This window comes from Dermacentor albipictus, chromosome 2 (assembly GCF_038994185.2).
Source record: "Dermacentor albipictus isolate Rhodes 1998 colony chromosome 2, USDA_Dalb.pri_finalv2, whole genome shotgun sequence".
Taxonomy (NCBI): domain Eukaryota; kingdom Metazoa; phylum Arthropoda; class Arachnida; order Ixodida; family Ixodidae; genus Dermacentor; species Dermacentor albipictus.
Window position 1 is genome coordinate 151522562 of NC_091822.1, and position 25952 is coordinate 151548513.

General features: G+C 42.8%; 1 protein-coding gene across 1 annotated transcript; it reads left to right on the forward strand.

Moving 5' to 3' along the window:
• Positions 1 to 25234, forward strand: LOC135899851 (succinyl-CoA:acetate/propanoyl-CoA:succinate CoA transferase). The gene is made up of 7 exons (XM_065429238.1): positions 1 to 392; positions 10415 to 10567; positions 13584 to 13823; positions 14834 to 15022; positions 16564 to 16779; positions 20867 to 21004; positions 24036 to 25234. The coding sequence occupies exons 1-7, from the start codon at positions 218 to 220 to the stop codon at positions 24347 to 24349; spliced, it is 1425 nt and encodes a 474-aa protein (XP_065285310.1). The 5' UTR covers positions 1 to 217; the 3' UTR covers positions 24350 to 25234.
• The last annotated feature ends 718 nt before the right edge of the window (positions 25235 to 25952 follow it).

A 25952-nucleotide genomic window follows, 5' to 3' on the forward strand; every position in this document is an offset into this window, starting at 1 on the left:
TCCGCTTCAAGAGCGACGTAGCGAACATTCACTCGTGCAGGTGCTGCGAGTTCCGCTGCATGTTTTTGTGTTGTTTAGTTCGGCATACCTGCGATTACGGACTGCCGGATAACGGCGGGGAAGATCGCGAGGACAACTCCACCGCTTTGTAGAGCCGTACCGTGCCGCGTCTGACAAGTCGCGCGTCTTCGTGTTCACGCTTTCTTGCAACCCAGCCATGTCATTCAAGTCGAAAGCGGCCTCGCTCTGCCAGCGGTTCATCCGTCCGGGCCTGGCGTTGAAAAATGCGCACCGGAGAGGCTACTACTCGTACTGCAACGAACCTTTTCAGCCGCTGAAGCGCGATCCGAAGTGGATGAAGGCTGAGGAAGCGGTCACCGCGATCAAGTCCGGTAAGTATCTCGTAGTAGCCGACAAGAAACGAGCGAAGATCCGCCCTTCGTGAGTTCTAAAAGAAATTGCGTTCGTGATCTGTGGACACGCCTTTCACTTTCTTCGTGTTCCCTTTTTTAGCGCTGTCGCATGTTTTGTTTATTTACTTTTCTTTCAGAGCGGGCGTCTAGCACCGTAACTGACCTTGCGCCGCCTATATGACTTCCTTTACCATAAATCATAAAACCATAAAAGCTCATGTCCACGCCGCTTGTATTGGCGCAAATCTTTTCTTGCGTTACGACGTTTGCTGTCTATTTGACTTTCGTAAAATTCGGAAGCGAACTTAACGGTGTCATTAGGTGAGGTTTTATCTTCGTCAGCAACGACATCCTCTGCATTTGTGGTGCGCCCGTAAGCGGTCTGGAAGCGATTTTGGACCTGTTGTTAACGGTAATTTTAGCCCACTGTGAACTGTAAACTGCAACGAAAAAAGAAACAAGAAGCAGGAAAAGAGTTTCAGACTGCCGTCTTCGTAACATACAGCCACGCTGTCGGAGAGGCACGCATGTGTGTATTTATTCGTGCGTGACCTTGAGGTCTGCTCTTGCTGTATTACGTTTCCAGATACGGAGTTTCATATTCCTTGCGTAAACAGCCAAGAGTTGCGGCGCGCCCGCGCTTATGGGGCGCCTTCTATTTTGGGCGTAAAAGTCAATCAACATCGAAGTGTCGTGCACGGGCACTTCGGCATCGATGGCTCGAATAGATTTGCTACAACACCGCGCGTTGACCTCGTACCTGTTAACGGCGCGTGCGGCAAGCTTTCAACCGGTACTTGGGAAAGGAAACGAGACCCGCAAACGAGAATAGACAAAAAAGAAAAATACAAAAGAAAAGCGCGCTGGGCAGTTCTTTCGACTGCATTATTTATCAGGCTGCCAGTTTATTCTGTGCTTCCATTCGTGGAGACAGCAGTTGTGGAAATTTTCTCGTTCGACCAGTTCTCTCGTCATTTGGAGTGAGGTGTACCAAAGCGCATTTGAGCACTGTGGTGAACGAGACGTCTTCGTGCGTGGCAAACAGAGGATACAGAAAGAAGGGCTTTGAAATATTTGTCTTTTTTTTTTTTACTAACTGACGTCGTGGTGGGAGGCTGACTAGAAACATCATTGTGCTGTCTACCCAGCGAAAGTCAACCATGTTGTCTAGCGGTGACGGCCACTTTCGATCGCTATCGAGCCCGATCCGGATCGAAATTCTCAACCGCAGCTCGGGCGAAGGAGTCAATCGCGACCTAGAAATTCGATCCCGAGCTGGCTCGATCGCAATCTAAAGTGCGCCGTGTGATCGCCGTTGGTATAATATTCTGTAAATGCACACATATTGGACAGAAACGGAGCCCGGTCACAGTTTCTGTTGTGTAGGTGGAAGTATTATTATTAGGTGTAGGTATTACCGCTTTTGCTCCTCAACACTGTGACAGCAGAGGTTGCCTGCTGTTTTTTTCCTGACACTTCTCTTGGAAAGACAGACTGAAAGCTCTAGGCAGGTGTGATTGGCAGGTGTGATGCATGTGTCAGGTTGGCTTTGGCCAGATCTGTCAGCTTCTCCCTCTTTCTTTGTTTTTCTTGCCGCTTGGGGAAAGAAAATGAAGCCATATAACTAAAAAGCACTTTCGCAGGGCACTTGCCAGGCATTGAAAATGAGAACTGCCGTTATCTTCAGCTGTGATATGCCTGCAAGAAGGGGTAAAACAACTTCCCCTTAGTACCTTGACGCGACCACAGTCCCAAGCTGATAGGGAGGTCTTTTGTACCTTTGGAACTTGTTTTGGTCACATGACGGCATGCCCGATTATCTTCTTGTGCTAACATGCAAACAAGAGCTCGCTCACTTCGAGAGCGAAAGGAAGGTTGAAGCCACTTCTCAATGAATGCAAGGCTCTCGAGAGAGAACTCGAAAGATAGTGCCTTGGCTGCAGTGGGGTTTCTTTCTTCCGTGTTCTTCTCTCTCTCTCTCTCTGTCTATCTCTCTCCTTTTTTTTCCCCGGTAGTTGCTAGCTTTTGTCAGTGTGCAGAGCTCCACAATTTAGTTAGCACACATTAAGTGCCCTATATAACTTGCTCAGTTGGCAGTGAATGAAACGTGATAATAAAAGCATGGTTTCAGACATTGTCTGATACGTGTACTACATTGTGTGTATGCTATGCCCTTGCTTCCTTTCCTGAAGGACGCATATAGTTCGTTTGCAAGTTAACTATAAAAGGTGCAGGTAGCACGCACACTCACACTTTTTACCCTAAACCCTTGCCAAGTCTAAATTTTGCAGGGATGCTCTCTCACAACACAGAACACTTCATGGCTGCACACTTGCCATGTTGACTGAGTGACTGCAGCATTCCACTGTTGTGAATGGGATTGTGGTGTCCACATTCTTATGGGGACACAATGCAAATAACTTCTCTTCTGAAACTTTGTGCACATTAAATAAACCTAGGCGGTTGAAATTAATCTGTAGCACATGCTGTGATGTGTTTCGTTGTGCAGCTGTTGCTTTTGGATGATTACAATTTAGGGAAGCCTATAAATTGGAATCAGTTGGCACAGGACAGGGGTAATTGGAGATTGCTGGCAGTGGACATAAAACAGGCTGCTGCTGTTGCTGCTGCTGCTGCTGCTGCTGCTGATGATGATAAATTGTTAATCATAATGCAGTATGGTTTCATTATTGCCTTTCATTCATTGCCAAATGTATCGGAATTTATTTAATTGCAATCAGTGGAAAAGGCTCATTCACTATCCTGGTTTGGTTTAAAGAAAGCTGCAAATCTCAACTTGATAAATTTGCAGTGGTGTGTGCAGCTAATGACCTCTTGGTATGAAGCTTATGGTGTTGTAAAATTTTCTTTTGCCACTGGTGCTTTGCTGAATGCAAATAATCATGTGTACATCACACATGAAAAGGAACATTTTAGAGAGTGAGATGGTAGAACAGACACGAAAAAATAAAATCCAATGAGATGAAAGGACAAGTGACAGCACGATATAGGTTGAAGTTGTCGCTGTGTGCCTTTAGAGAATGTTGTACAATTATTAATGTGAAAACGTTGTCAGAACAGCATCCACATTGTTCATTGAAGATTGCAGCAGCATGGCTGATCCAAAACCAGCTGTGACCCAATACCTAGCCATTCGGAACACCTGGCATTCCATTGTGCACACGTGTACACTTTTTCTGAAACGTGTGAGCCTCAAGTACTATGTTTGGAAGCATTTATAGAATTTTCGTATAGCAATTGTATTTACCATGAGCAGAAATTTGGTACTATGCCTGAAAGGAGGCAAAAACAATAGGAAGCCCACCGATGCCTCAAAATTCCCATACCAGCTTCTCATGACCTCAGATTTTAGTGGAAGCATGTGCTAGAGGCCATTCAGTTTGCCGATAAAGATAACAGTTGAATCTTATTTGAGAATAAATGCAATCTCAACCTGGCCACTTTTTTAGAGAGTTCTTGAACAAAAAGGGGGAGCTCAAAATAAGTAGAATGCTGTGGTTCAGTCAGAAAAAATCCCTTTCTAAAGCTGCACTGATGTTTATCTTCAGTATTCTATAAAGGGACACCGAACAGAAACATTAATGCAGCTGTATTAGCAAATTAAGCTTCTACAATGCCAAGAAAGCCATTCTTACTGCAAAAGGAAGCTTCGTAAGCCAGAAGAAATGCAAGAATAATAGAAGTGTGGTGATGCCATGCCAGTTCTCAAAAGCCACTCACTAGGCCACATAGCAAATTTTGTTTATATGCTGGAAGTTGTCACGTGCCCTCTAAGGAATGTTCTACTGCAAGAATTTTTTGAATTATTTCATTAATAGCAGACTTAGAAATACGTGAAGTGCCGCGAGCCCATGTTTTGAGGAGGCGAGCGTCACCGCCAACATAGAAACTCTCTCCACTTGCCCCGTCTAGCCTCCGCAAGCGAAATTCCTTCCCTGTGTTCTCGCATATTAGAGCCAAAGGATCGCATGGTGAATATGTCAGGGGCCCCACCTTCTCTTTAATACGAAAGCATTATATGTCCCATGAGGCAGAAAATTCGGCGTGATCAAGAGATGGTACCAAAAATGGCTGACAGTGAAACAGTAAAAACACGTCAAAAAATGTTGGGATTGACATCAAATTTTTAAGGAAGGTTCCTATAAACAAAGTAAATTAATGGGTTTGAAAATAAAATTTAGTTCATTTGGGTTTGGGTGGGAGTCAAACCCGGGTCTCCGTGGTGCGAGGCGTGCACATTTCTGCGATGCCACGCTGGTTCCACGGTTCTGACTAAAGGTGTGCCTATTTCGTATGTCTTTGCACACATCACGTTGCAGCTGCGATGTTAGAGGCTTAAGGTGGAGTAAAGTAAATGAAGGTGAATTAAAGTTGATGAAGGTTGATTAAAGTGGATCAGGGTAGAGTTGTGAAGGACATGTGACAATGTATGATGTCACATATCATGGACGCAACCATTTCATTAGAAAAGTCAAAATGCTTTTGCATTCAAATCACGTAAGGATACTTAAGTGACTGTCCGTTTCTTTCTTTCTTTCTGACATTTTTGCTTAGTGGTGCACTTCTGGTGACGGTCACGCAGCTGAGCTTTTGCATTGGTCTCGTTCCACACAGTGGACGATTTTGCGTGCTCGGCACGAGAAACCTTATTAGGGGTATAAGTCAGTGCCACACTCACGAGCACTGAGGCAGGTGCTGAAAGAGCATGATCGCGGCACTGGAACGCGGTAGGAAATGACACAGTTTCATTCTCTGCGCGTGACTGCACAAAGTGGGAACAAGCAGACAAAATGGAAGTACACCTCTCTTGCTACGGTACAAAGTAAAACAAAAACACACTGACATTCGGTTTTCTTGTTTGTTTCTCTGAAATTTAATTCATCTATTAAAGCAACAGATTAAACAAATAACTGACGTTGCCTTGATTAATTCTCAAACTCACGTCCTCCCCTGTCACTATGAGTGACGTCACAGCACGGCCATGTACGTAGGCACACATGGGGCGTACTATTGCGATTGACATCTACTCTCCAGCTGGGAGCATGGCACCCGCAAGGAGAAGGGCAAACAGCGTTTGGTTTGAAATTTAAGCTCTTTCCGTGGCGCGTAGGGATGTAATACATAGCAGGCACAATCGTTAGCATGCATTCTATGCACTGCGCTTGTAACCTTGTGAGGGGCCCTTTAAGTTCCCACACCGACTCGCTAAAATGTCATCGATTTTAATAGCATGTACTCGGGACTGGTCTGTTGTTAATTAAAGTTGTACTGCACTGTATTCTGAAGCAAGATTTGAGAACATTTGCTCCGCCACAATGGCCTAAATACAAGAAAATATTTTAACATTTGTGACTGCACAGTAGTGTACTGGTGCTTAAGTTTCAGTGCAAAATATTTAAAAACTTGAGGATTTAAAGAAATGCTTTATCAGTTAGAATTGATTGAGTATTTCAATTTGTGTTCATTTAGTTACAGCTGTCTTGCATTAATCCAGACTCTTAACGAACAGAAAATTTGTTTGAATTAGCAGAAGTGTCCGAACTTGGATAAATGAGAGAGAATTATGAGTCATTATATAAGCAAATAAACATGTGAAACAATTCTTTACACACTATAAAAATGAAGGACTGGCCACCACTGGGTTCCATGATAAAGAGACTGGGAGAGTGCCACTCAGTCTTTGTTATCGAAGTCGTGATTGTGTAAGTAGCTTGGTGGCATCACTTTCCAGCGGAACCTGTCATCACGCCCAGTAATCTAACCATAAAACCATATGCATGTCTTGGCTATGTTCTGTGTTATGAATGTCCTCTAATCGGATGATTTTGGCCATGTTTCTGTGCCCCGGAAAGCGCAAAATCGTGGGTTAATCAAGGGCTTTGTTTGAATAAGGCAACTTTGAAATTTGCTCAAAACATAGTGAGCCAACCAGAATATTGAAATTTGTTTAACTCACATTATCTGTATTTGAATTGCTACAAGTGGGTTGGACAGTCGTTTTCTTCAGCTCTTCTCTTTACTTCTTTTTTGCTAAGGGAGAGAGGCTGTGTAGATGCAGTTTGGTGCGAGCCCAGTGACATCAATAGCATTCAACGAATATCCTCTGAACATCTACTGACAAGACATGTATAACCTAGGGGTGTGCCGAATGCATCCTGTGAAAATCCCTCACACGATCATTTGGCTGCACCTTCAGTGTTCTGCAGGCACCCCTTGCATGTCCACGAGGGACATCATGCGGACAGGCTGTATTCATTTTGTGCACATAAGCTAGGCCCTTTGGCATAGGGGTGCCATAATGCCTATCATGTTCACAGCATATGCTGTGTGACAGATGCAACGGTCAGAGCACTCACGCACCAAGAACGCATACATTTTGTGCGCATGTTATGCACACACAAATGCCAGTATACTCCTCATTCTTCTAGACCTTTTGCTAAGTGCAAGTGGCTTATTGAACTGAAGTTTCCAAAGGAAATTGCATCAGAAAATTACCCAAGTACAATGTATATAAGAGCTGCAGACATGATGGCTTCGGATTGTAATTGAACATGCGAGAAAACAAAATTCTGTTAGGAGGAAACTCGGACAAAGCCTTTTGGATGACAAATATTCACATGTATGCCAAAAGATGTCCATGTGCAATATCCCTGGGACAACCGTGGTAGGATATCCGAAGCAGGAAGTCCATTGGATGTCCTGTTCGTCTCTGAAACAATGCATGGACATGAGACATGATTCAAATGACCTACGGACTAAGCGTTTTCACTGGGATGTTCAAGTGATGAAGCTATAACTGTTCTAGATAAATCAACACACCAACAAATAGCCAGAGAAACATTCATATAAATAAAGCTTTACTCCGTCACCAACATATATTTTATTAATACAAGGTGTCATGTGCGAAGCATGTCCATCGTGTAGATAGGAAATAAGGACACTTGGTGGGCACGTTTTAGTCTTTGACCCTTTGACCTCCTTGTGCCACTGTCTCTTAGCGGCATGGATTACTCTTTGGCCCTATCAAAGATATGCTATATCTCTGTGGCACCGATAAGGTAACAAGCTCAAGAGGGATTCTAAAGGACAATGTGAGAACTGATAATACTCATATAATGGCTGCCTTTCTGTACCGGATCAGTTCTGCTCTACTTTTGGCTCTTATGCAAGAGAACATGTGAGATCACAGCTACTGAAGGCAGCTGCATCCATGTGAAGTGTTCAGACTGCCTACGTGTCTGTAATTTGGGCTGGCTGTTATAGAATCTCTCCAAAACTTTTTCAAATTGCAGTTTGGAACACGCTCAAGAAGGGTACTGCAAAATGGGACCTAAAAGCCAACTGCAATGAAATCTTGTAAAGCAAGAAACTGTAATTTGAAATAGTGAAGATACAAAGGAGCCTTCATGCAAAATCTCAATCGCTACTAATAGTGGCTCAACCTGCCCAAGAATCCAAATTAAAATGCGGCAAGCATCATTAGACGTTGGCTTGCCCATAATAAAATATGGACATTCTATGTTGCTTGTCAATGCATGCATCCATAGTGTAATACTTTCAATGTTGGGGTTCTGTGCAAGAGGTCCTGTGTTTGAATCTTACTTAAGGATGATTTTAATAATGTTTAATTATTTATTACACAGTTGTTGGAAATGACGAACTTACAAAGTCGAAGAGATGTTTAAGGTCGGAAGGACGAAGTTTAGGCAAATGCACATACTTCCTATAATTCCCATGCCGGCTGAACCGCCCCGACTGTAACTCCCATAGACACTAGCATCAGAATTCCCTCTAGTAATTCTTGTATGAAACTATGTATTGGGTGGTTCCTTAGCTTTCCTCTTGCTACGCTAGGTGTCAGCACATGTCTTACTGGTTTGCTTTGCCTCCTCATAGAGGGTGCAGGAGCCTTGAGGCACGTAAATTGAGAAATCTATGGTCGGGTAGACATATACAGCTCCTCTGTAAAATAATGGTTTGAGCCCACCATGATGTTGTATGTCCTAGCCTGTGTGGAAACAAAGCATCGTTGGAGCAGCATAAATTATAGACTGTGTGCTCACAATTGGAAATGAGCTTGCTACATGTTTTTCTTGCAACTCGAAACTTCATCTATCTCACATTTTGTACAGATGGTCAGCTGTCTGCTGCTGTCTTGTTTATGGCAGTTTAGTTCTTTTCTTTTTCTGAGCCGTTGCTGCTGTCGTGCTGCTTGCTAAGAAAAATTCCATTAGTGGTGTGTTACTGTGCAACAGTGTTAAGCAATGCCTTGATGAATCATAACCTGTTCTTTATTTTTGTAAAGGTATTACAAATACCCTTTCATTCCTAAGCCGACCATTTCATCTATCTGGCATAAGTTGATGCTTCTAAATAATTTACACATAATGAATTCCTTGCTGTGGAGGAATATATGTACAATGCAATATGACATGCAGTATAAAGTCATTGTCAGACCAATTATTTGCGGACTGTAAGAAAATTATGGAAATTGCAAAATTAACCTGCCGTAGCTTCCTTCAAAAAAGTTGTTTAACTGTGGTAAAATGGCACATGTAGCGTCGGCAGAGTATTATACCCCTGTAACAAGGCACGTGTAATGTCATTTGCAGCGAATGAGATTGTGTCTTAATGCAATTTTTGTTGCTCCTACACGGGCATAGTGAATGATATTTACAGCTAATGACATTCGCCCATTGAATGAGTTTCCCAAACTCATGCAATCGTGACTTGTCATTTCGACAACAGGCGCTTAACTAAAAATTACAAAATCGATAAGTTAAAATGAAATGTCATCAGAGTAGAGGCTGTCATAATGGCTGTTATGAACTTTTAAATAATTTTTTGATGTACAGCACAATATTTGAAGTAGTTGTGAAAATATCTTCTTGTTCTTAGTCTAGACTGAACACTACCACCTCTTGTCGGCCATGTTTACAAACACTCGTCTGTTTCTTTCTTTCTTTCTTTCTTTCTTTCTTTCTTTCTTTCTTTCTTTCTTTCTTTCTTTCTTTCTTCCTTTCTTTCTTTCTTTTTTTTTCGTTTCTGCAACCAACCACGGAAGCAAACTCTGCAGCTTCGTCAGTGGAGAACGAGAAGCCAAAAGCGCACTGGACCGATGCCGAGGCGCACACATTGCTGAAAGTGTGGAAAGACCACCTCACTGATTTGTGCAGGGCGAAGCAAAGCCCAAAAGTATACATGTCGATACGCAAGGCGCCAATAAACATTGCCATCAATTGCGAATGCCATTTTGTGTACCTGTGTAGACAGGGAACACAAGACCCCAATGACTTTCGGCATGAATATCATTAACTTTGAATAACATTACATGTGCCGTGCGAGATAGGTATAACACACTATGATGTTCATTGGAAAAATAAAATCTGGCCACTTAAGTTCAGTCAGGAAAAAAATCTGGCCTTTAATCCTTTAACTGCTAAAGACGAGTGCGACTCATCTTAAAATTGTTTAGCAAATCATGCTGAAGACGTATCAGACTCTTCTTTTGTGTCACTGTCAGGAACTGCACTCGTCTTCTGTAATCTAGCACTGTAGTGTGTTTTTTCTATGATAGCAAAGGGCCCATAGAGCACAAATCTCAATAAATTTATTGGATACCAGTGATCTTGTTTGTTTGGCAAGTGGTGTTGAGAAATGCCATTGTCCAGTCACATGCACTTTTGTTTCTCACGCAATTGCATATTTCAAGTGACCTTGTCATTGAGCTCCTATGAGGATTTTGGTGCTTGATGGGTCTGCCTACACATTACTTGCATTTGAAATCTTCAAGAGTAGTTCTGTTCAGATGTGCAGTAAAAAAAAATATATATATATATATTCTCTTCCTTTTTTTCTTCCCCTGAATGTTTATATAACATATATTTTGACTAGCAGTTAGAGGCTTAAGGTGCTGTATGTGTGTAATTTTTCTTTGCCTCTTCAGCACCTAACTCTCTTCTTCTTCTGATTGGCCACAGGCGACACAGTGTTCATCCATGGAGCGGCAGCCACTCCTCGAGGCCTCATCCCTGCCATGGTGGAGCACGGAAAGAAGGCTGGTCTCAAGAATGTCACTGTCTGCCACATCCACACAGAGGGTGCAGCGGAATACAACCAACCAGACTGTCAGGGTGAGTCGGTGCTTTTGCTTGTGGTGTGTGGAGCAGGAGCAGTCGCTGCCTTCAGTGTTGAGTTTACTGTTTACTTGTGATGCTATATAAGTTGCATCGGAACTCCGTCAGGCTTCAGCCGAACCTTTTTATTAGCTGAGCACAAAATGGACTGTACTAAATTTGTTCTGCCGCTGTGGTTGCGCTTAAGAGTAGACTGGAAGGCCTTACAACAGTCACCACACGATCGGTTCTGTTAATAATCTCGTTTTGTATTCAATATTTATATAAGATGCATTTTCTTCCATTGGTTTCTGTTTAGGTGCCTTTTCATATGCTGAGAAAGCAGTAGCACATGTTTACATATTTAAATGGCAATAAACTAGTATTTAGGGGAAAGAAACGTTCAGTATTAACTTCTGCACGAAAGCGGAATACAGTTAATTGGTCTAACATTGAAAATCTTCACATTGTAGCCTGCTCAATGCTATTCAATCAAGTAACAAGTATTTGTGCAAAGAAGCTTTATTTTTTCATTGTTTGTTAAGTGGTGCAAAGCTGGGAAAGTAAGCTCCTGAATGGCTGAATAATCCACTTGATTTTCTTGTAAATTCGTGTGCCATGGTGGCTTAGTGACATGACATTTCGCTGACAAGCATGGGGATCTCGAGTTTGATTCCCAACCATGGTGGCCACATTCTGATGAGAGTAGAATGCAGAAGTACCCTAGATTTTGATGCACATTAAAGGGGCCCAAGTGGTCAAAATGAATGCAGCACACTTTGCCACCTCTCATATCCCAGGTATTAGATGCAAAACCCTATGCATTTTTGTTTTTTCTTAATGAAAATGCAGCAAGCGACTAAATTTTGTGACAACCTTGTTGTCGCCATCTTCGCAATAGCCTATTTTCGTGTGACAATAGACCCCACCTAAAATTACTGAAACCAGGTTTTATTACATTTCACTCTTCAGTAGCATGATTATCTACAAAATTTAGGTCATAAATTAATGTAAAATTTCATCATGGGATATTTTTTTAGTCACTAAATCAATCAATCATTTATCCAATCAATATATGCAAATAGTTGGGTAGATACGTATAGAGAAGGTGTGAAATATTTAAAAGAAGCTGAGGTTCCAATAAGCAAATAAGTTGTTTTACACCTCTTCATTTGCTGTTGCTGTTACAAACGGAACTCATTTTCATGCAGTGTAGCTCTGGCATAAACATTCCAAGGTTATTTGGTGTTTGTGGCCCACATATTTATGCATTGCACCAAGTAAAGTTGCTAAACTACACGTGCACGTCAAAGATTGTGAAACCCCCCCAGTGTCTGTGTCTTGGGAATGTAGTGACGCAAGTGCCTGTTGACAAAGGTAGCGGCCTGGCATGCTGAAATGCCACGGCACCCTGCAGGGTGAGAAGAAATGAATGGTGGCAAACCATAAGAGCAGTCAGACACTTAAAAAAGAAATGGGCATGAGGAACTGAGAGGTCGTGCTAAACATAGCACGGGTGGAGCTTTGACAGGCCCACACTGCACTTAAGAAAGCTTAAACGCATGGTTTAAAACAGGAAACAGGTGAAGAGGAAACACCACTTTGAAAGCAGGCCAGGTTGCAATGAACTTGCCTGCGTCAGTTCGCGTTGCTTGTTGGTGTTGTGAAATTGTTGACTGCGCACGTGCATTTTTAGCTGGTGTGGCATTCATGCAGTGCGAGAATCTTGCTTTGTATTTTGTGTGGCCATTTATAAAAGCTGACTGGGACATTGTAAAGTTGTTTACAAGCAATAGGGTGTCTTTTCTTTTTCTGTGTTTCTTTTCTTTTCTAAATGTGTTAAGAGTTCAGAAAGTTTTTCGGCTGCACGATGTGTACAGGGTGTGGTAATTCGTATTGTCGACAGAAATAATTATGCAGTCAGACCTTGTTGCCAGGAAGTCAGATGCGGCGCAAGCACTCTCTTCCTTCGCGTCTCTGCCAGCTTCTGTCCCTTCTCCTTCTTCCCCACACTGCTGATTGATGTTCAGGTGTCAGCCACGCGCTAGACAGTTACGGCACGCTTGGGTGGCTTTCCTCTTCTCTGTCAATCAATCTCTCTTCAACATGGGAATACTCTTGTTATATTTGATACTCGTTGAAAGCGGATATTTGTCACATGCGGATATCGGCAAGAAACATTTGCTTTACTTTGTTATATCCAATAATTTGTTGTACCTGTGTTGTTTATGTGAGGTTAGAATGTAATTATACCTTCACTCTGGTGTAGTGAAGAGCACTAGTACAGCATGCAGGGCTTGGTGTCAGTGACTCGTGTAATGCTCAGAAATAAAAAAAAAGGGGGGCAACATGATGTGAACTCTGTTATGCTTCCTATAGCTTAAGTGGAAAAGGAAGTAGATGATCGTGATTCGGCAAACATCATGAAAGGGGCTGATGCACAATGTATCTTTGGGAATGCAGTCCGTGTCTTACAGGAATGCTGTAATTCTGTACTGTGGTTGTGTTCAGGAGGCAGACACACAAGCTTTCAACTTGTTTACTCTCTATTATTATTATTATTATTATTATTATTATTATTATTATTATTATTATTATTATTATTATTATTATAATGATGTCCACAAAGGATTAAAAGAAATAAGAGAATACTGTGGAATCTGTGCCGTTGTGCTGATGTCAGCACTGTGGCCTTGGTGCAAGGTTGGAAAAAAAAAAAGGGCTTGATTGTCAAATGTTTTTTTGGTTTTAGAGTTGTAATGTACTAGTCAAAACTGATTCAGTGCTTCTCTTTACCGTCCCTGCTGCCAAGTGTTGCTAATGAAAGTGATTATTATTATTATTATTTTTTTACTTTTATCACTCCCCTAATGGATAACTCCCCCTTGCATGGCGACCCATTACAATCAATCGTAGAATTGATTTCTACAATTGATCTTCCTCCTAGTCAGTGAGATGTGAGGAACAGACCTGAAGCAAAACAGATTGCACTGAAAAGATTACTGCAGAGCACCTTCGCTTCCTCGCTGCGCAGGCATCTTCCGGAGCATGTCGTTCTTTGTCGGAGCCAACTGCCGGGAGGCCATCAATGCTGGTCGTGCCGACTTCGTGCCCATCTTTCTGAGTGAAATTCCCCAAGTCTTCCATCGTGGTGTGCTCCCTGTCGACGTCGCTTTGGTGCACGTGACACCGCCTGACATTCACGGTTACTGCAGCTTGGGCACCAGCGTGGACTGTGCGCGAGCAGCTCTCACCCATGCCAAGTACATAATCGGTAAGCAGGAGGCTGTGGCAATGGCTAGAAGTAGTGTCTATCGTGCAGTATACTTTTCTTTCTCATTGATTGTGTGGTGATGATAATGACACGTTATTGACAAAATGAAGGAAAAAAAGCATTGTTTTCTGGTGTTGCATATATATATATATATATATATATATATATATATATAAAGGTTAGTAGCATCCCTGAAGATATGTCCTGCATGCAAAAATCTGGCGGGGTCAGCAAAATGGAGCACATATGTTAAAATGTGTTAAAGTGGTTCAACTCTTCCAGGCGTATGCGCTCCTCATATGTGTGTATCCACAAGTGCGGATGTTAGTGGGTAGCTTGGAGTCTGCGACAATGTCACATGAGGTGTCTGGGGGAAAAAAAAAAGAGAGAGAAAAAGTTGGAAGGCGATTCAACTTGTATTTAACATTGACTAAAGACAATGTCTTCATAAGCGAGTTGGAGACGAGACTGAGGCGAAGTCACTGTGCACAGCACTCTGTCACATCACTCCTCGTGTAAGGGGAGTAGGAGAAGCCTTGCACTGCCTGACTTTTTTTTTTTTACTTCCCTATCTTCAGGATAAGCCCACATTTTTAGACTGCACTATCACCTGGATTGGCACATGAGAGAGGCTAGAAACACACACATCCAATATAGAAAAGTGGGGGTAACTTGATAAGGAAACATTGCCTTTAAAATCTTTTTTGTTCAAGTCGCATGCACACGACAGTAGAACTGTTGTGGCTTATCAACAGTCGTCTGTATTGTTGCCTTTCTTCGACTTGAAATCCTGTGCGCTTGTGTTGTGGGTGCCAACTCACTTTAAAAAAAAATTTTCTCTTCTTCCTCACCCCCTTTATTCTTTTTTGTACCATGTGCCTGAGATTGATGAATATACGCTGTGCTTGCCATTTGCCTTTTGCCTGTGTTTAACTGGCTCGCGTGCTGCCCGATGTGTAGGCTGACTTTCCAAGGTTTTGGTTCTTGTTCTGCTTCTATGCTACTTTCAGGGCAGGTAAATGAGCACATGCCGCGCACGTGGGGCGACGGAAACATCCACATCTCGCATTTCGACGCCCTCGTGAAGCACGATGTCAAGTTGCCCGAGCACATGCCAGCCGTGTTGACCGACGTGGAAAAGCAGATTGGCCGTAACATTGCCGACAACTTGGTCGAAAACGGTGCCACGCTACAGCTTGGTGAGTGAATCCAGCCTCGCAATTGGGGTCGCATACCATAGAGCTTCCTATATAAAAAAAAGGGGGGGGGGGACTTTTGTGCTAGTCTGTCAGTGCAGCAAATGTGGTGGCTTAGCCAGCGTGGGATGATGATGGTTAGGACATGGAATTACCTAAACTTTGTCTTTCTGGCTTCAAAAGGCCTCGCGAGAGCAAGATAATTATTTTAAACAATATATTGCATATATTGCATTATAAATGCCACAATTCTCAATGGTTATGCATATAGACTAATTGCCTTCTTGTGCTTAGAAAACTATGAGGGCTTGGAAGTTTAGAAAGACATAATAAATAGCGTCAGAAGAATGTTAGGAACTACAAGCACCAGGATTAGACAAAGTCATGTATATCCACTTACCACCGTTCCCATGGTAACTGAACGACTGCAGCTCCAGAGTTTGCGCCAGTAAATTTTGTAGGAAACTCTGTAGTTTCAACCACTGTAGTGCGTGCAAGCGTGAAGTGTGCTTCCATTTCTTGGCTGCACTTCTGTGATGCAAAAAGCGGTTTACATCTCTGAGCATGGATGACGCATATTTTTTCCCCCAACCAAAGGCTGCTGAAAATTTTTTTTCTTTTGTTCAGCGTGCAACATTCGCCATTGTGGCAACAACCAAGCAAGTGTCTGTGCAGTTCATTTGTTTATGCCTCCTACCTTTCACCAAGCTTCCGCACTCAGTCTTGATACGTTTACTGTACTGTTCTAACAGTCTTCGAGGAATTTCAGCTAGATTATGACATAAAGGTTCATGCAAGGATAGCTGGTTCTGTTGCTCTTGCATTTAGTGCACCATGCCACGAATGGGATTCAATAGAAAGATAATGTTTCAGGAATAAGATAATGTTAATTTTTTGAAGGTTTTAACAAAGTGCCCATTCATTTATCTTTGATAAGGGTCAAGCTTGGGCAACTCTTGAAATCAATCACGTTCTAACTACAGTGCCTAGCTATAGTGGCATTGAAGAACTCTATTGTGCTGCTGAGTGGGTCGTATGATACGTGTTAAAAACAAGTAAGCCTTGACATGCAGATGTCGCTGCTGTATGCTGTTGGTAAAAAAAGTTTGTGGACCATGCATGGTTGCTACAGGTGCTCAATGTTTCAGCAGCGTATGTGCGCACAACGCGAGATCAAGATGCTAGGTGTGCACCTGAATCTGCGACACCAGCTGAGGGGAAGTACAGACTTTTGTTGGCAACTGTGGCTCGCAAACTTCTTTCCCCCGTAGTACAGGCGGCTAGTGCAGCATTGCAAGGGGGTCCATGTGCACCAGTATGTTTGTAAAAGCTGCTTGAAGTTTTTCCCCCTTAACTAGCCCTTTGTATGATTTTCGTTCTGCCACCAGCTGCTCACTTGCATTTCTAGATTGTTTAGAGTGCTGCATGTGTTGCGACTAGTACAAGTAAACCCTTGACCAGTTGATAGTTGGTACTTCTTTTGTCGTATTTCTTCTTTTAGTTTCTAAACACCACCCATCCTTGTTGCGCAAACTACATGCCAGGTATTGGGTCGATTCCGGACGCCGTGCTGAGCTGCCTCAAAGGCCACAAGGACCTGGGAATCCACTCGGAGATGTTCAGTGACGGTGTGGTTGACCTGGTAGAAGAGGGCTGTATCACCAACAACAGGAAGGTCATCGAGAAGGGCAAGATCGTGGGCAGCTTCTGCATTGGCACCCAGAGGCTTTTCGACTTCATGAATTGCAATGCTGGGCTTGGTTAGTGCTGCGCATTTCATTTCTTATGCACATAATTTTGTACATATCAAGCACCCTATGCTCGGGAAGTAGCTGCTGAAGCAGTTGTACCAATGTACCAAGCACCATATCAGCATTTTGCTGGCATCCAGGTTCAGCAGTTGGATAATCCTTGTCCCTGTGCCAAGTACGTACTACCACATCTACGTGCAAAATGATTGCACTTTTTGTCAAAGAAATTGCCGCTAATTCAGGGGTGCAATCATTATGCAGGTTAAATTTCCCATCAAAAGTATCATTCTTTTTCATCCCGCTGCGGGATGACAACAGGTCAACAAACAGGCGGCTACTGCTGTAACAGTGCGGGACACCAAAACAAAAATGGCTACCGGCGGAGCAGGCCGAATACGCCGAACGCATTTTTTTTTCTTTTCGTAAGTACATTACGCGCATTAAAACAGTTTCTTCCGTATCAGTAATGAATATTGGCATACCGTTAATATCAGCAAGTCTGTGGCAATAACGTAGCCATGTCCACTTTGAGGGGACAGAAACAGAGACGGGCGTGCTTAGCTGCCAGTGGCATAGAAACACATGGCGGGTATGCTGCGAAAATTGCAGCATTCGTCTTCACTACTATCCTAATACGGCATGTTTCCGCTAAGGGTGGGCGAATATCTTAGCTGTGTTACAAGCGTCGGTGTATAAATACGGTACACATCTAATGTATCAGTGTAAACGTGGCTACTATCGTTTCCGCTCGCGATTTGTTGCGTGCCCATGAGTGCAGACGAGAAGAATCGAAAGGTAGCCTTTTTTGTTCTTTTTGTTTACCACACTTACTATGAAGCCTACAAATAATAATGCCAAGGCAAGTTTTTTTCATGGAAGTGTAGAAAGTGATGAAAGGAATAAAACGGGGCATCTGCTTAAGAATGTTTGGTACATGCAGACCGCTTGGTATGTCTTGAAGAGTCGCATTCGACAGCATTCGACAGATGGTAAGCGCGATCATCATTAGCTAGACTTGGCACACGACATATCGCTGCAGCAAGTTCGGGGTGCGATCATTACACGGGAAAAAAGAAAATAGAATTTTGACTACAAAATTCAGGGGTGCGATCATTACGTGAGTGGGATCATTATGCAAGTAAAAATGGTACGTGCTTGCAGTCGTTCAAATGTGAACAGTGGAATGCATGGTTTCTGTAGGGATAGCTGTGATGGGCCCACTACCCTGGTCGTTTGATGTCTACTGGTGCCCATTGCTGTAATCCCGAAAATTTCTTGCAAGAAAAATACAGAGAAATTAATATTCTCATTATGTTATACCGCGAGGATTCAAACTTACGACCAACAGATTGGCAGTCCAGGATTCTACCCCTCAGCCACTCTGCCACCCTGCTGATGCTACAGCAGTGAAAAAAAAAAAAAACTTATTCTGAAGAGTGTGATCACGGTAGCAGCTGCCATGATTGGCTAATGCCCTCTGAATGTCCGTATAGAGCTGGAATCCTGGCCTTCTTCGTGTTCTAGCACATTGCCTCCCAGTTACGGTGGCGTTCCTAAGTTTTCTTCATCTGCATATTGTAATAACATTGATTCAGCGCTTCTTCTTCGTCTTCATTAGTCTTCTAGTAATCCTCAGCCTATTCTCGTGTTTACTGGATGGCGCCGACGTCCTTTTGTTTTCATTCAGGATAATGTGACGCCTATTAATGGCGCAACCCAAGTATAGATTTTAGAAAAGCCCAGTGAATCTAGCAACAAAGAGCTAAATGGTTGATTTAGCAGAGACCAGTAGCTAAGTTCGTATGGGTAAGAAGAGGAAGAAAAGCTGTCTTTCCTAATTCACCGCCAGGTGGTGCATCTTCCACCGACAAGTACGACTCGGTCTTCGTTTACTTCTCGAAAAGAGATTGCTAGCTAGCACCTGCAAATGTTCGCACCAACAAAGACTGCACGAAACAGTCTAAGGCTTACTGCACATTATATTTCGCCAGCTATCGTACGACTGCTTTGTGGTATGGGTGAAGCTGCAATTTTTTTGTGCAACATAGAGAAAACCAAAGGGTGTGATCATGTATGGCCTTCTGTGATGCATCTTGAGTGGTGTCTGTGATGCATCAGGATTCCTCATACAACTCTTCGGCCTTTGCTAGGTTGCATAAAAACCACTTACTCTGCTAATTTAATTTGGACTGCAGGTATAGTACATTAAGCACTGCCACACTGTCATGTATGTTGGCCACAATGGGGAAAAGATGCTGAAAATGTCAGTGTTGGACTCTTGTGTAGCTAATTTAGTCATAAGCATAGCGTGTGCATTGAACATATTGGTGTAGACAACCTTATGGCTTGCTTTATGCGAGGATGCAATGCTGACTTGCTTGTTTAAGGACTTTGGTAAGATTATGTCAGTGAAGCACATTGGAACAAGTAAATGTTGTAGGTCTCCAAAACTGCTAGCGGTTACCATCACTGCTTTGTTTTATTAGGTAAATCTGGAAGATGTTGTTCTGCCGTAAGTGTGGTTGTGTAGATTGAAACGAATTCTAGGAAGCAGCTTCCTTTCTGCACCAACATTATTCTTGTAAAACTCGAAGAATATATCAAAATTCATGCTATGCTCGATTCTTCCTCCCTAAACAACTGCATTTTTCTTGACTTTCCAACACAATTGACAAGGTGTGCTATAAACTGCTTCTGTACAAACTACAATAGCTTGACATAGTCCCTAAACTGCTCACCTGGCTATAATTCTTTCTTACTAACTGTTCCCAGTTTGTGCCGGCAAATAACGTAAACTTTGAGCACCCTGCTGTCTGATCTAAAAAATTAAAAAATTAAAATTAAATTATGGGGTTTTACGTGCCAAAACCACTTTTTGATTATGAGGCACGCCGTAGTGGGGGACTCCGGAAATTTCGACCACCTGGGGTTCTTTAACGTGCACCTAAATCTAAGTACACGGGTGTTCTCGCATTTCGCCCCCATCGAAATGCGGCTGCCGTGGCCTGTCTGATCTGGGGTACCTCAAGGGACAGCGCTAGGCACTTTACTGTTTCTTGTTTGCATAAATGACTTACCCACATGTGTTTCCTCATACCTGTCTGCCAATGATTGTGCTGTTTATCAAGAAATAACCTGCGCTGATGATACCGAAGTCCTTCAATCGAGCCTTGATACTATTAACCGTTGGTGCAACACATGGTTGATAGAGCTTAACATAAGAAAATGCAAACATATGTGCACATCTAGAACATCACGTGTTTCTGCCATTTACTACATTGGTAACACTTCTCTGGAGACTTGTGCTTTCATACAAATAGAATATTGGGATGACTAACTGGTCATCCCAATATTGGTCATAACTTTACACAAGCACCTTTATCCTTAAAATTACGCCTGTACAAAACACTCATTCACTCTAAATTAGAACATGCTGCCTCAGTCCTCGCTAGAAATGGTTCAAACTAAGTCGGTCCGTTTCATTCTTTCAAACTGCAACAGAACAGCGAGCATATCCTTAATGAAATCAAGCCTTGACCTGTCGTCTCTTGCATCTCGTCGCAAGTTATTTCATCATCCTCACCTACCCACAGAGTTTATATTGCCTCCACGGTTTGTTTCATCTCACTTAGGTTATGCACAAGAAATTGGAATTCCTTTCTGCAAAACTGATCTTCTTTTCAGTCATTCTTGCCATGGATATCAGAAGAGTGGAATCGCCTTCCTGCACAAATAACCATCACAGGCCATCACTTGTTCAAGAATGCCTTCGCTAACATTATATAATTAGGATTTTTTCATATTTTTGCTAATTCTTTGTTTTTCCATTGCTGATAATTTATGACCTTCTCTAATGCCATTGGAACTGACGGTATGTTAAATAAATAAATAAATGGTGATGGTAAATTCGCAAAAGTTAGTGTGGTTTACTCTACATTTCTTTAAATGAAGCAAAAATGATCTTTTCTCACGCAATGTAAGAGGATGTGTAGTGAACAAAAGCTGTCGCAACTGTATGGGATATGTATTGAAGTTGCCAGCAGGCTATGTGCCGACAGATTCACCACAACATCTCCAAATCTATTCTTATTTGCAGTGATGCTGGACGTTTCCTACGTCAACAACCCTCAGATCATCTGCCAGAACCCAATGGTCACAGCCATCAACTCTTGCATTGAAGTTGACATCTGTGGTCAGGTTGTGTCTGATTCTATTGGCCCAAGAATTTACTCGGGTAAGTAGTGTTCATGATGCATCACGCTAGTGCCAGACTGCTGCAGTCTTGAGTGGTGAGGCGATATAAAATGTGTGGGCAAAAAATGACGAAGTGCATCTTCAGAGTTCACTTGTGTAGTAAGAGAGCCCTTCATAAGTGGAACAAGTACTGGACAAACCTGCTAATAGCACACACTTACTAAGTACTAGCTCTTGTCAACGAACATGCCCGTTTATGCATTCTCCGTTTCTGTTTCCATCACATGTAAATTCAATGTTTTGTTTCACATGGACTCCACTGTGAAGCACAGTAGACTGGAAAAATAGTCCAGCAAGTTTTCGCTGGTAAAACTCTATTATATCATTGTATCTGGGGCCATTTTACAAAGTTTCTGTATAACAAGTACTACTAGTAAACCTACCTGTTACGAAAGGCCAGCCACCCAAAGTGGACTGCAGTGTTACTAGTTGTTAGGCTTTGGTTGTACCGTTGTACCATGCATTTGCTAGCAACACTTGCCAGAACTTGCATAGCTTCAGCCTGAGTCTGCCTTGGGCCTGGCAATTTTTATTGCTCACAGTGTCATAACAAAATGCCATGTTCATGTTCGTTCACATTCACTGGTGTGCATAGTCTCTAATGGCGAGTTTGGCAAGTTGCACTCGTGTGCACCAAGGCGCCCTGGTGCACTGTTTCATTCAATCATGGTCACACCAAGGTGCCCTGGCACAATTTGCCGGGTTTACCATAAATGAAATCTCATGCCTAATCACAGCCCAATGTTGCGCTTCCTGGGCAGACTTGATGCCATCAAATGTGCATTGCAATCTTAAAAGCTGCTGCCTAAAGCCTGCATTTGTCCGTATTTTTGAGAAAGGAAATTGCAAAAATACCGTATTTGCACGATTCTAACGTGCGCCTTTTTAAATATAATGTGCGTTCAAATTTGCATGCACATTACAATGGTAACTGATTCTACTCAAAATAAAAAACGAAACCAATACTTACTTACAAAAGCTTAATGCAAGCTAGCTAGCCATGCTGCCATCGAATGGGTCATCTGAAGATAGTGACACTAAGAGAGATTGTAAGGTGTGATCATGGTGCGTGAAATGCCCTCCCACTACAATGGTTGCGCGAGCCTTCAATAAGTGCCATTTCTAATGCATTAAATGGAACCGAGCGAAAAGGAGGTGTCGTCGGACTCCAATAGCAACTAGCCACCAAGGTTCAGCTGTGTGCGTGTCCCTTTCAACATGGTACACATCGACTCGGGTTTCCTTACTTGATGTGTGCATTAGAATGGACACCAAGTTACTTCTCTTTACAGCGAAAGCCTTAGATCTCTCTTTCAAGGTTACATTGCGAGGCACAGAAAATTCGAGCACTCGTGCATTCGTCGTCTTCCACATAGAATCCACTAATCATGCTTAAATAGATAATTAATATGAAGTGAATTAAGGCACTCAAACCCACGAACATTGGTGGGAGTCAAACTCGTGACCTGTAGTGTTAATTAGGGTAATGTTGATTAGGGCACAGTTAGGTTATATAGAGTTAATTAAGGCATTCAAAACCCACAAACTTTGGTGGGAGAGAACAAGTAACAACACATTCAGATAAGAATGGCAAATAACTTAATGGATGTCTCTTGAGTGCGCAGGCTTTTGCCTTCACCCTCTTTGGCGCATGCTAAAGTGACTAAATTTTTTTAATATTTGGGCAGTAATATAACTGCATGTTATGGTGGCATGGTAGAATCTTGCAAATACTTCTGTGATGGCTGTAAATGAAAGCAAACAGATGACCTTCCATTAATTTGACCCTGACAAGTCTAACGAAATTGATCTATTTATCTGGCGAGTCACATTAAACGAGAAAAAAAAAAAAAAAACGCCAGAACACACTGCCGGTTAATTTTGCAGTACTTGCGCGAATCGAATGTGCACCCACTTTCTGTGTGTGCAAAGTAAAAAAAAAAAAAACTAGCGTGTGTTGCACAACAGCAGCCAGATTGCTAAATTCAACTTCGCCACAGTACATTTGTGTTATGTGGCAAAACATGTGAACACTGCAAAGGCAGTTTTTGTTTTGTATTCTTTAGCTCTGCACAGGCAATTTCTGGCCCATTTTTCTCTGTGGGAGGGCAGGAATAAAAGGCATGCATTAGAATAAGGTATATGTGTGCTGAAGAGTCAAGATCAAATTATGCGGCAAAGCTCGAAATAATATTTAGTGCTCCTAAATGTGCATGGCTGCCAGCCAGTACCGAATCCAGAGTCGAATTTAATGGAATTCTACTGTACCAAAATCTGCCTTTTTTTATGGTGTACTTCTGCGAAGCAGGCAATCACAAATATTTTAAAACTGTATTAGTAGGTTTAACAAGCACATCTGTTTGCGTGCTGGCAGACGTAGTGTCCCAGGTAATGTCTACCTAAGTTAAAAAAATATAACAGATCCAATACAAAGCAATGAAACAAATTGGTTACGAGTTCTCTAGCACTAGCATAACGTTTGTGTACTAATTGCTTTGCTAATTTGAGATCAATTGAAAAACTTTCCATATTGAGGGCGCGACTCCAATGAAAAAGCTGTTGTGTCCCATAACTTCCCATTCAATCATTTTCCCGAGTGCTACGTCATGCGTAAATATTTTCCCCTTTAGTTGTAGCGTGCTTAATATGATAAATGCCACATTATTACATGCTCGCGCAACACTGGCGGTCCCGAAAGTGATTTGAAGGAACGAACTCCTCCCACTGCCCAACCTTGGTGACCACCTGCACGAGACCGTTGCTGCTGGCTTCTGCTAATAGCAAGGTACGAGTTGCGCACAGTTGTAGTCTGCTCAATGGCCAGGCAGATGACCAGGCAGTGAGGCCAAGCGAGGCAATGAGCGGAATTGGTTCTTTCAAAGCACTTTTCGCACTGCTGCAGCGTGTAGGCATGAACAGCAACCACATTAACACGGGTTCCGCTGCGGTGCCGTACTGCTGTCCACTCGTCTCCGCGAATCTCATTGCTACTTCATCACCACATTTTACAGGTTTCGGTGGGCAGGTCGACTTCCTGCGGGGAGCAGCTATTGGCCAAGACGGAAAGGGCAAGCCCATTCTGGCCATGCCTTCTGTGTCTGCCAAGGGCGTGAGCAAGATCTGCACCTACATCAAGCAGGGTGCCGGCGTCGTGACGACTCGTGCCCACGCCCACTACGTAGTTACCGAGCATGGAATCGCCTCGCTCTTTGGCAAGAGCATCCGCCAGCGCGCCCATGCACTCATCAACATAGCTCACCCCGACCACAGGGAAACGCTGGAAAAGGAAGCCTTCGAGAGGCTCAAGTGCATGCCCTCCCCCTAAAGAACTTGCCTTGTTCTGTAGAGGCACTCGTACTTCATCATTTCTACTTGCTCGGTGATTTCAGTTTATGTCCAATGCAAGCAGCATTCGCGGGATAGATATAAAGGAACTTTTGTGTATAGCATTTCTTTGGCACATATTGAACTCGACAACGTTCTTTGCATAGTTAATAAAAATGACCAGCACTCGTTCAATGGGGCTATGGATCACCACTAGTTTTTGACAAGTTTTCCGTTATGGCCACTTTCACTAAATCCAGGTGCAGGCTGTGCACTGCAGAAAGAGAGTGCTGTTGGCTTCACCAGTCAGTTAAGTTACATCAACACTGCCATTTTCAATTTAAAAAACGGTGAAATCGGGCTGGATGGAGTTGTTTCACAGCTTGGCTAGAGGTCCTAATGACAAGTATTTTATCGCCTCAAGCCATTTTACATTGGCCATAGAAACTGTTGAAAGTCTTTGTATATCGCCGTTGTTAGCAAGCTGAGAAAGTTTACTGCATTTTTTTTTGTTTTTGCAACACTGCATTTGACCAGTCTTCCAAGCTGCATGAACTGTCTCCATCAAGCTGTGCCTATAGAGGCTCACGATATGTAAAATATTGAAGCACAGCACCCCCCCCTGCCCCAGACATCCTTATATATATATAGCTCATGCTCCTTTCAAGTTCTACAGCCATTACATGTCCCCGGTGCAGTTCTCTCAATGTAAACATTTATGTGCACAACTTTCGAACTTGAAGAGGAAGTGCTGAAAGCATAGTGCTTACTTTTTAGCTCAGAAGCAAAGTTGTTGCTTCTCCTCACTGTGTACAATTGTACAATAAGTTTAGAAAAAGATGCATATACTGTGAACAAGTCAAATAAACAGCAATATTTTCCAGCAGATTGAGTCACTGGTGTCACTTTTTCTTTTAGGGGAAGAAGTAATGAATATTTATTGTCTGCGATACACAAGTTTTACACAAACTCTTCCAGGTGCCCAAGTAGATATAAAATTACAGTCGCCTCGCGCACTTCACAAAATGTACACCATAGGGAGCAGCAAGGCTGGGACAACACTGGCTGGGATGGCCTCGGAACAGAAATTTGCAAGGTGGGACGGGACAACATTTAAGTATGAGACGAGAAGAGACTTCCTCCTTGCTGGCTGCATCTTTTTCTTTAGTCCTGTGGCCCAGGAGGCACTTGCAAAAGTAATGGGTGGGGGGAAACCCTTGGGCAAGGTCATTTTCAATGCCGAGGAAAGGCAACCTACAAGGAGCTGCATCTCGGTGCTCGTTGAGGTGTAAATAAGATGTAGAAAAGGAAAAGCAATGCTGCATTTGTTTTAGAAGGCACCTGTATAGACAATGCACGAACAAGGAAAAAAAAGAAAGTGCAGGAATACAACTATTTTTTTTTTTTTAACGGCTGGCCCGTCCCACCGGGCTGGAAGCCGCCATTGACAGAGCGACATGGAAACAGTCAAGCCCTTGCCAGCGCACCCCACAAGGAATATGCAAGAGAATCGCGGGGGTGAGGAGAACTGTGCCCAGCTTGTACTAGAAGAGTCTTATTTGGTGCGACTGAGTTGAGATTTTGGCAGCCCCACTGACAACGCT

Coding starts and splice junctions, on each gene's coding strand:
- LOC135899851 (XM_065429238.1), top strand. CDS start 218: ATGTCATTCAAGTCGAAAGCGGCCTCGCTCTGCCAGCGGTTCATCCGT. Junction 393..10,414: donor GGTCACCGCGATCAAGTCCG/GTAAGTATCTCG, acceptor GATTGGCCACAG/GCGACACAGTGTTCATCCAT. Junction 16,780..20,866: donor GAATTGCAATGCTGGGCTTG/GTTAGTGCTGCG, acceptor TCTTATTTGCAG/TGATGCTGGACGTTTCCTAC.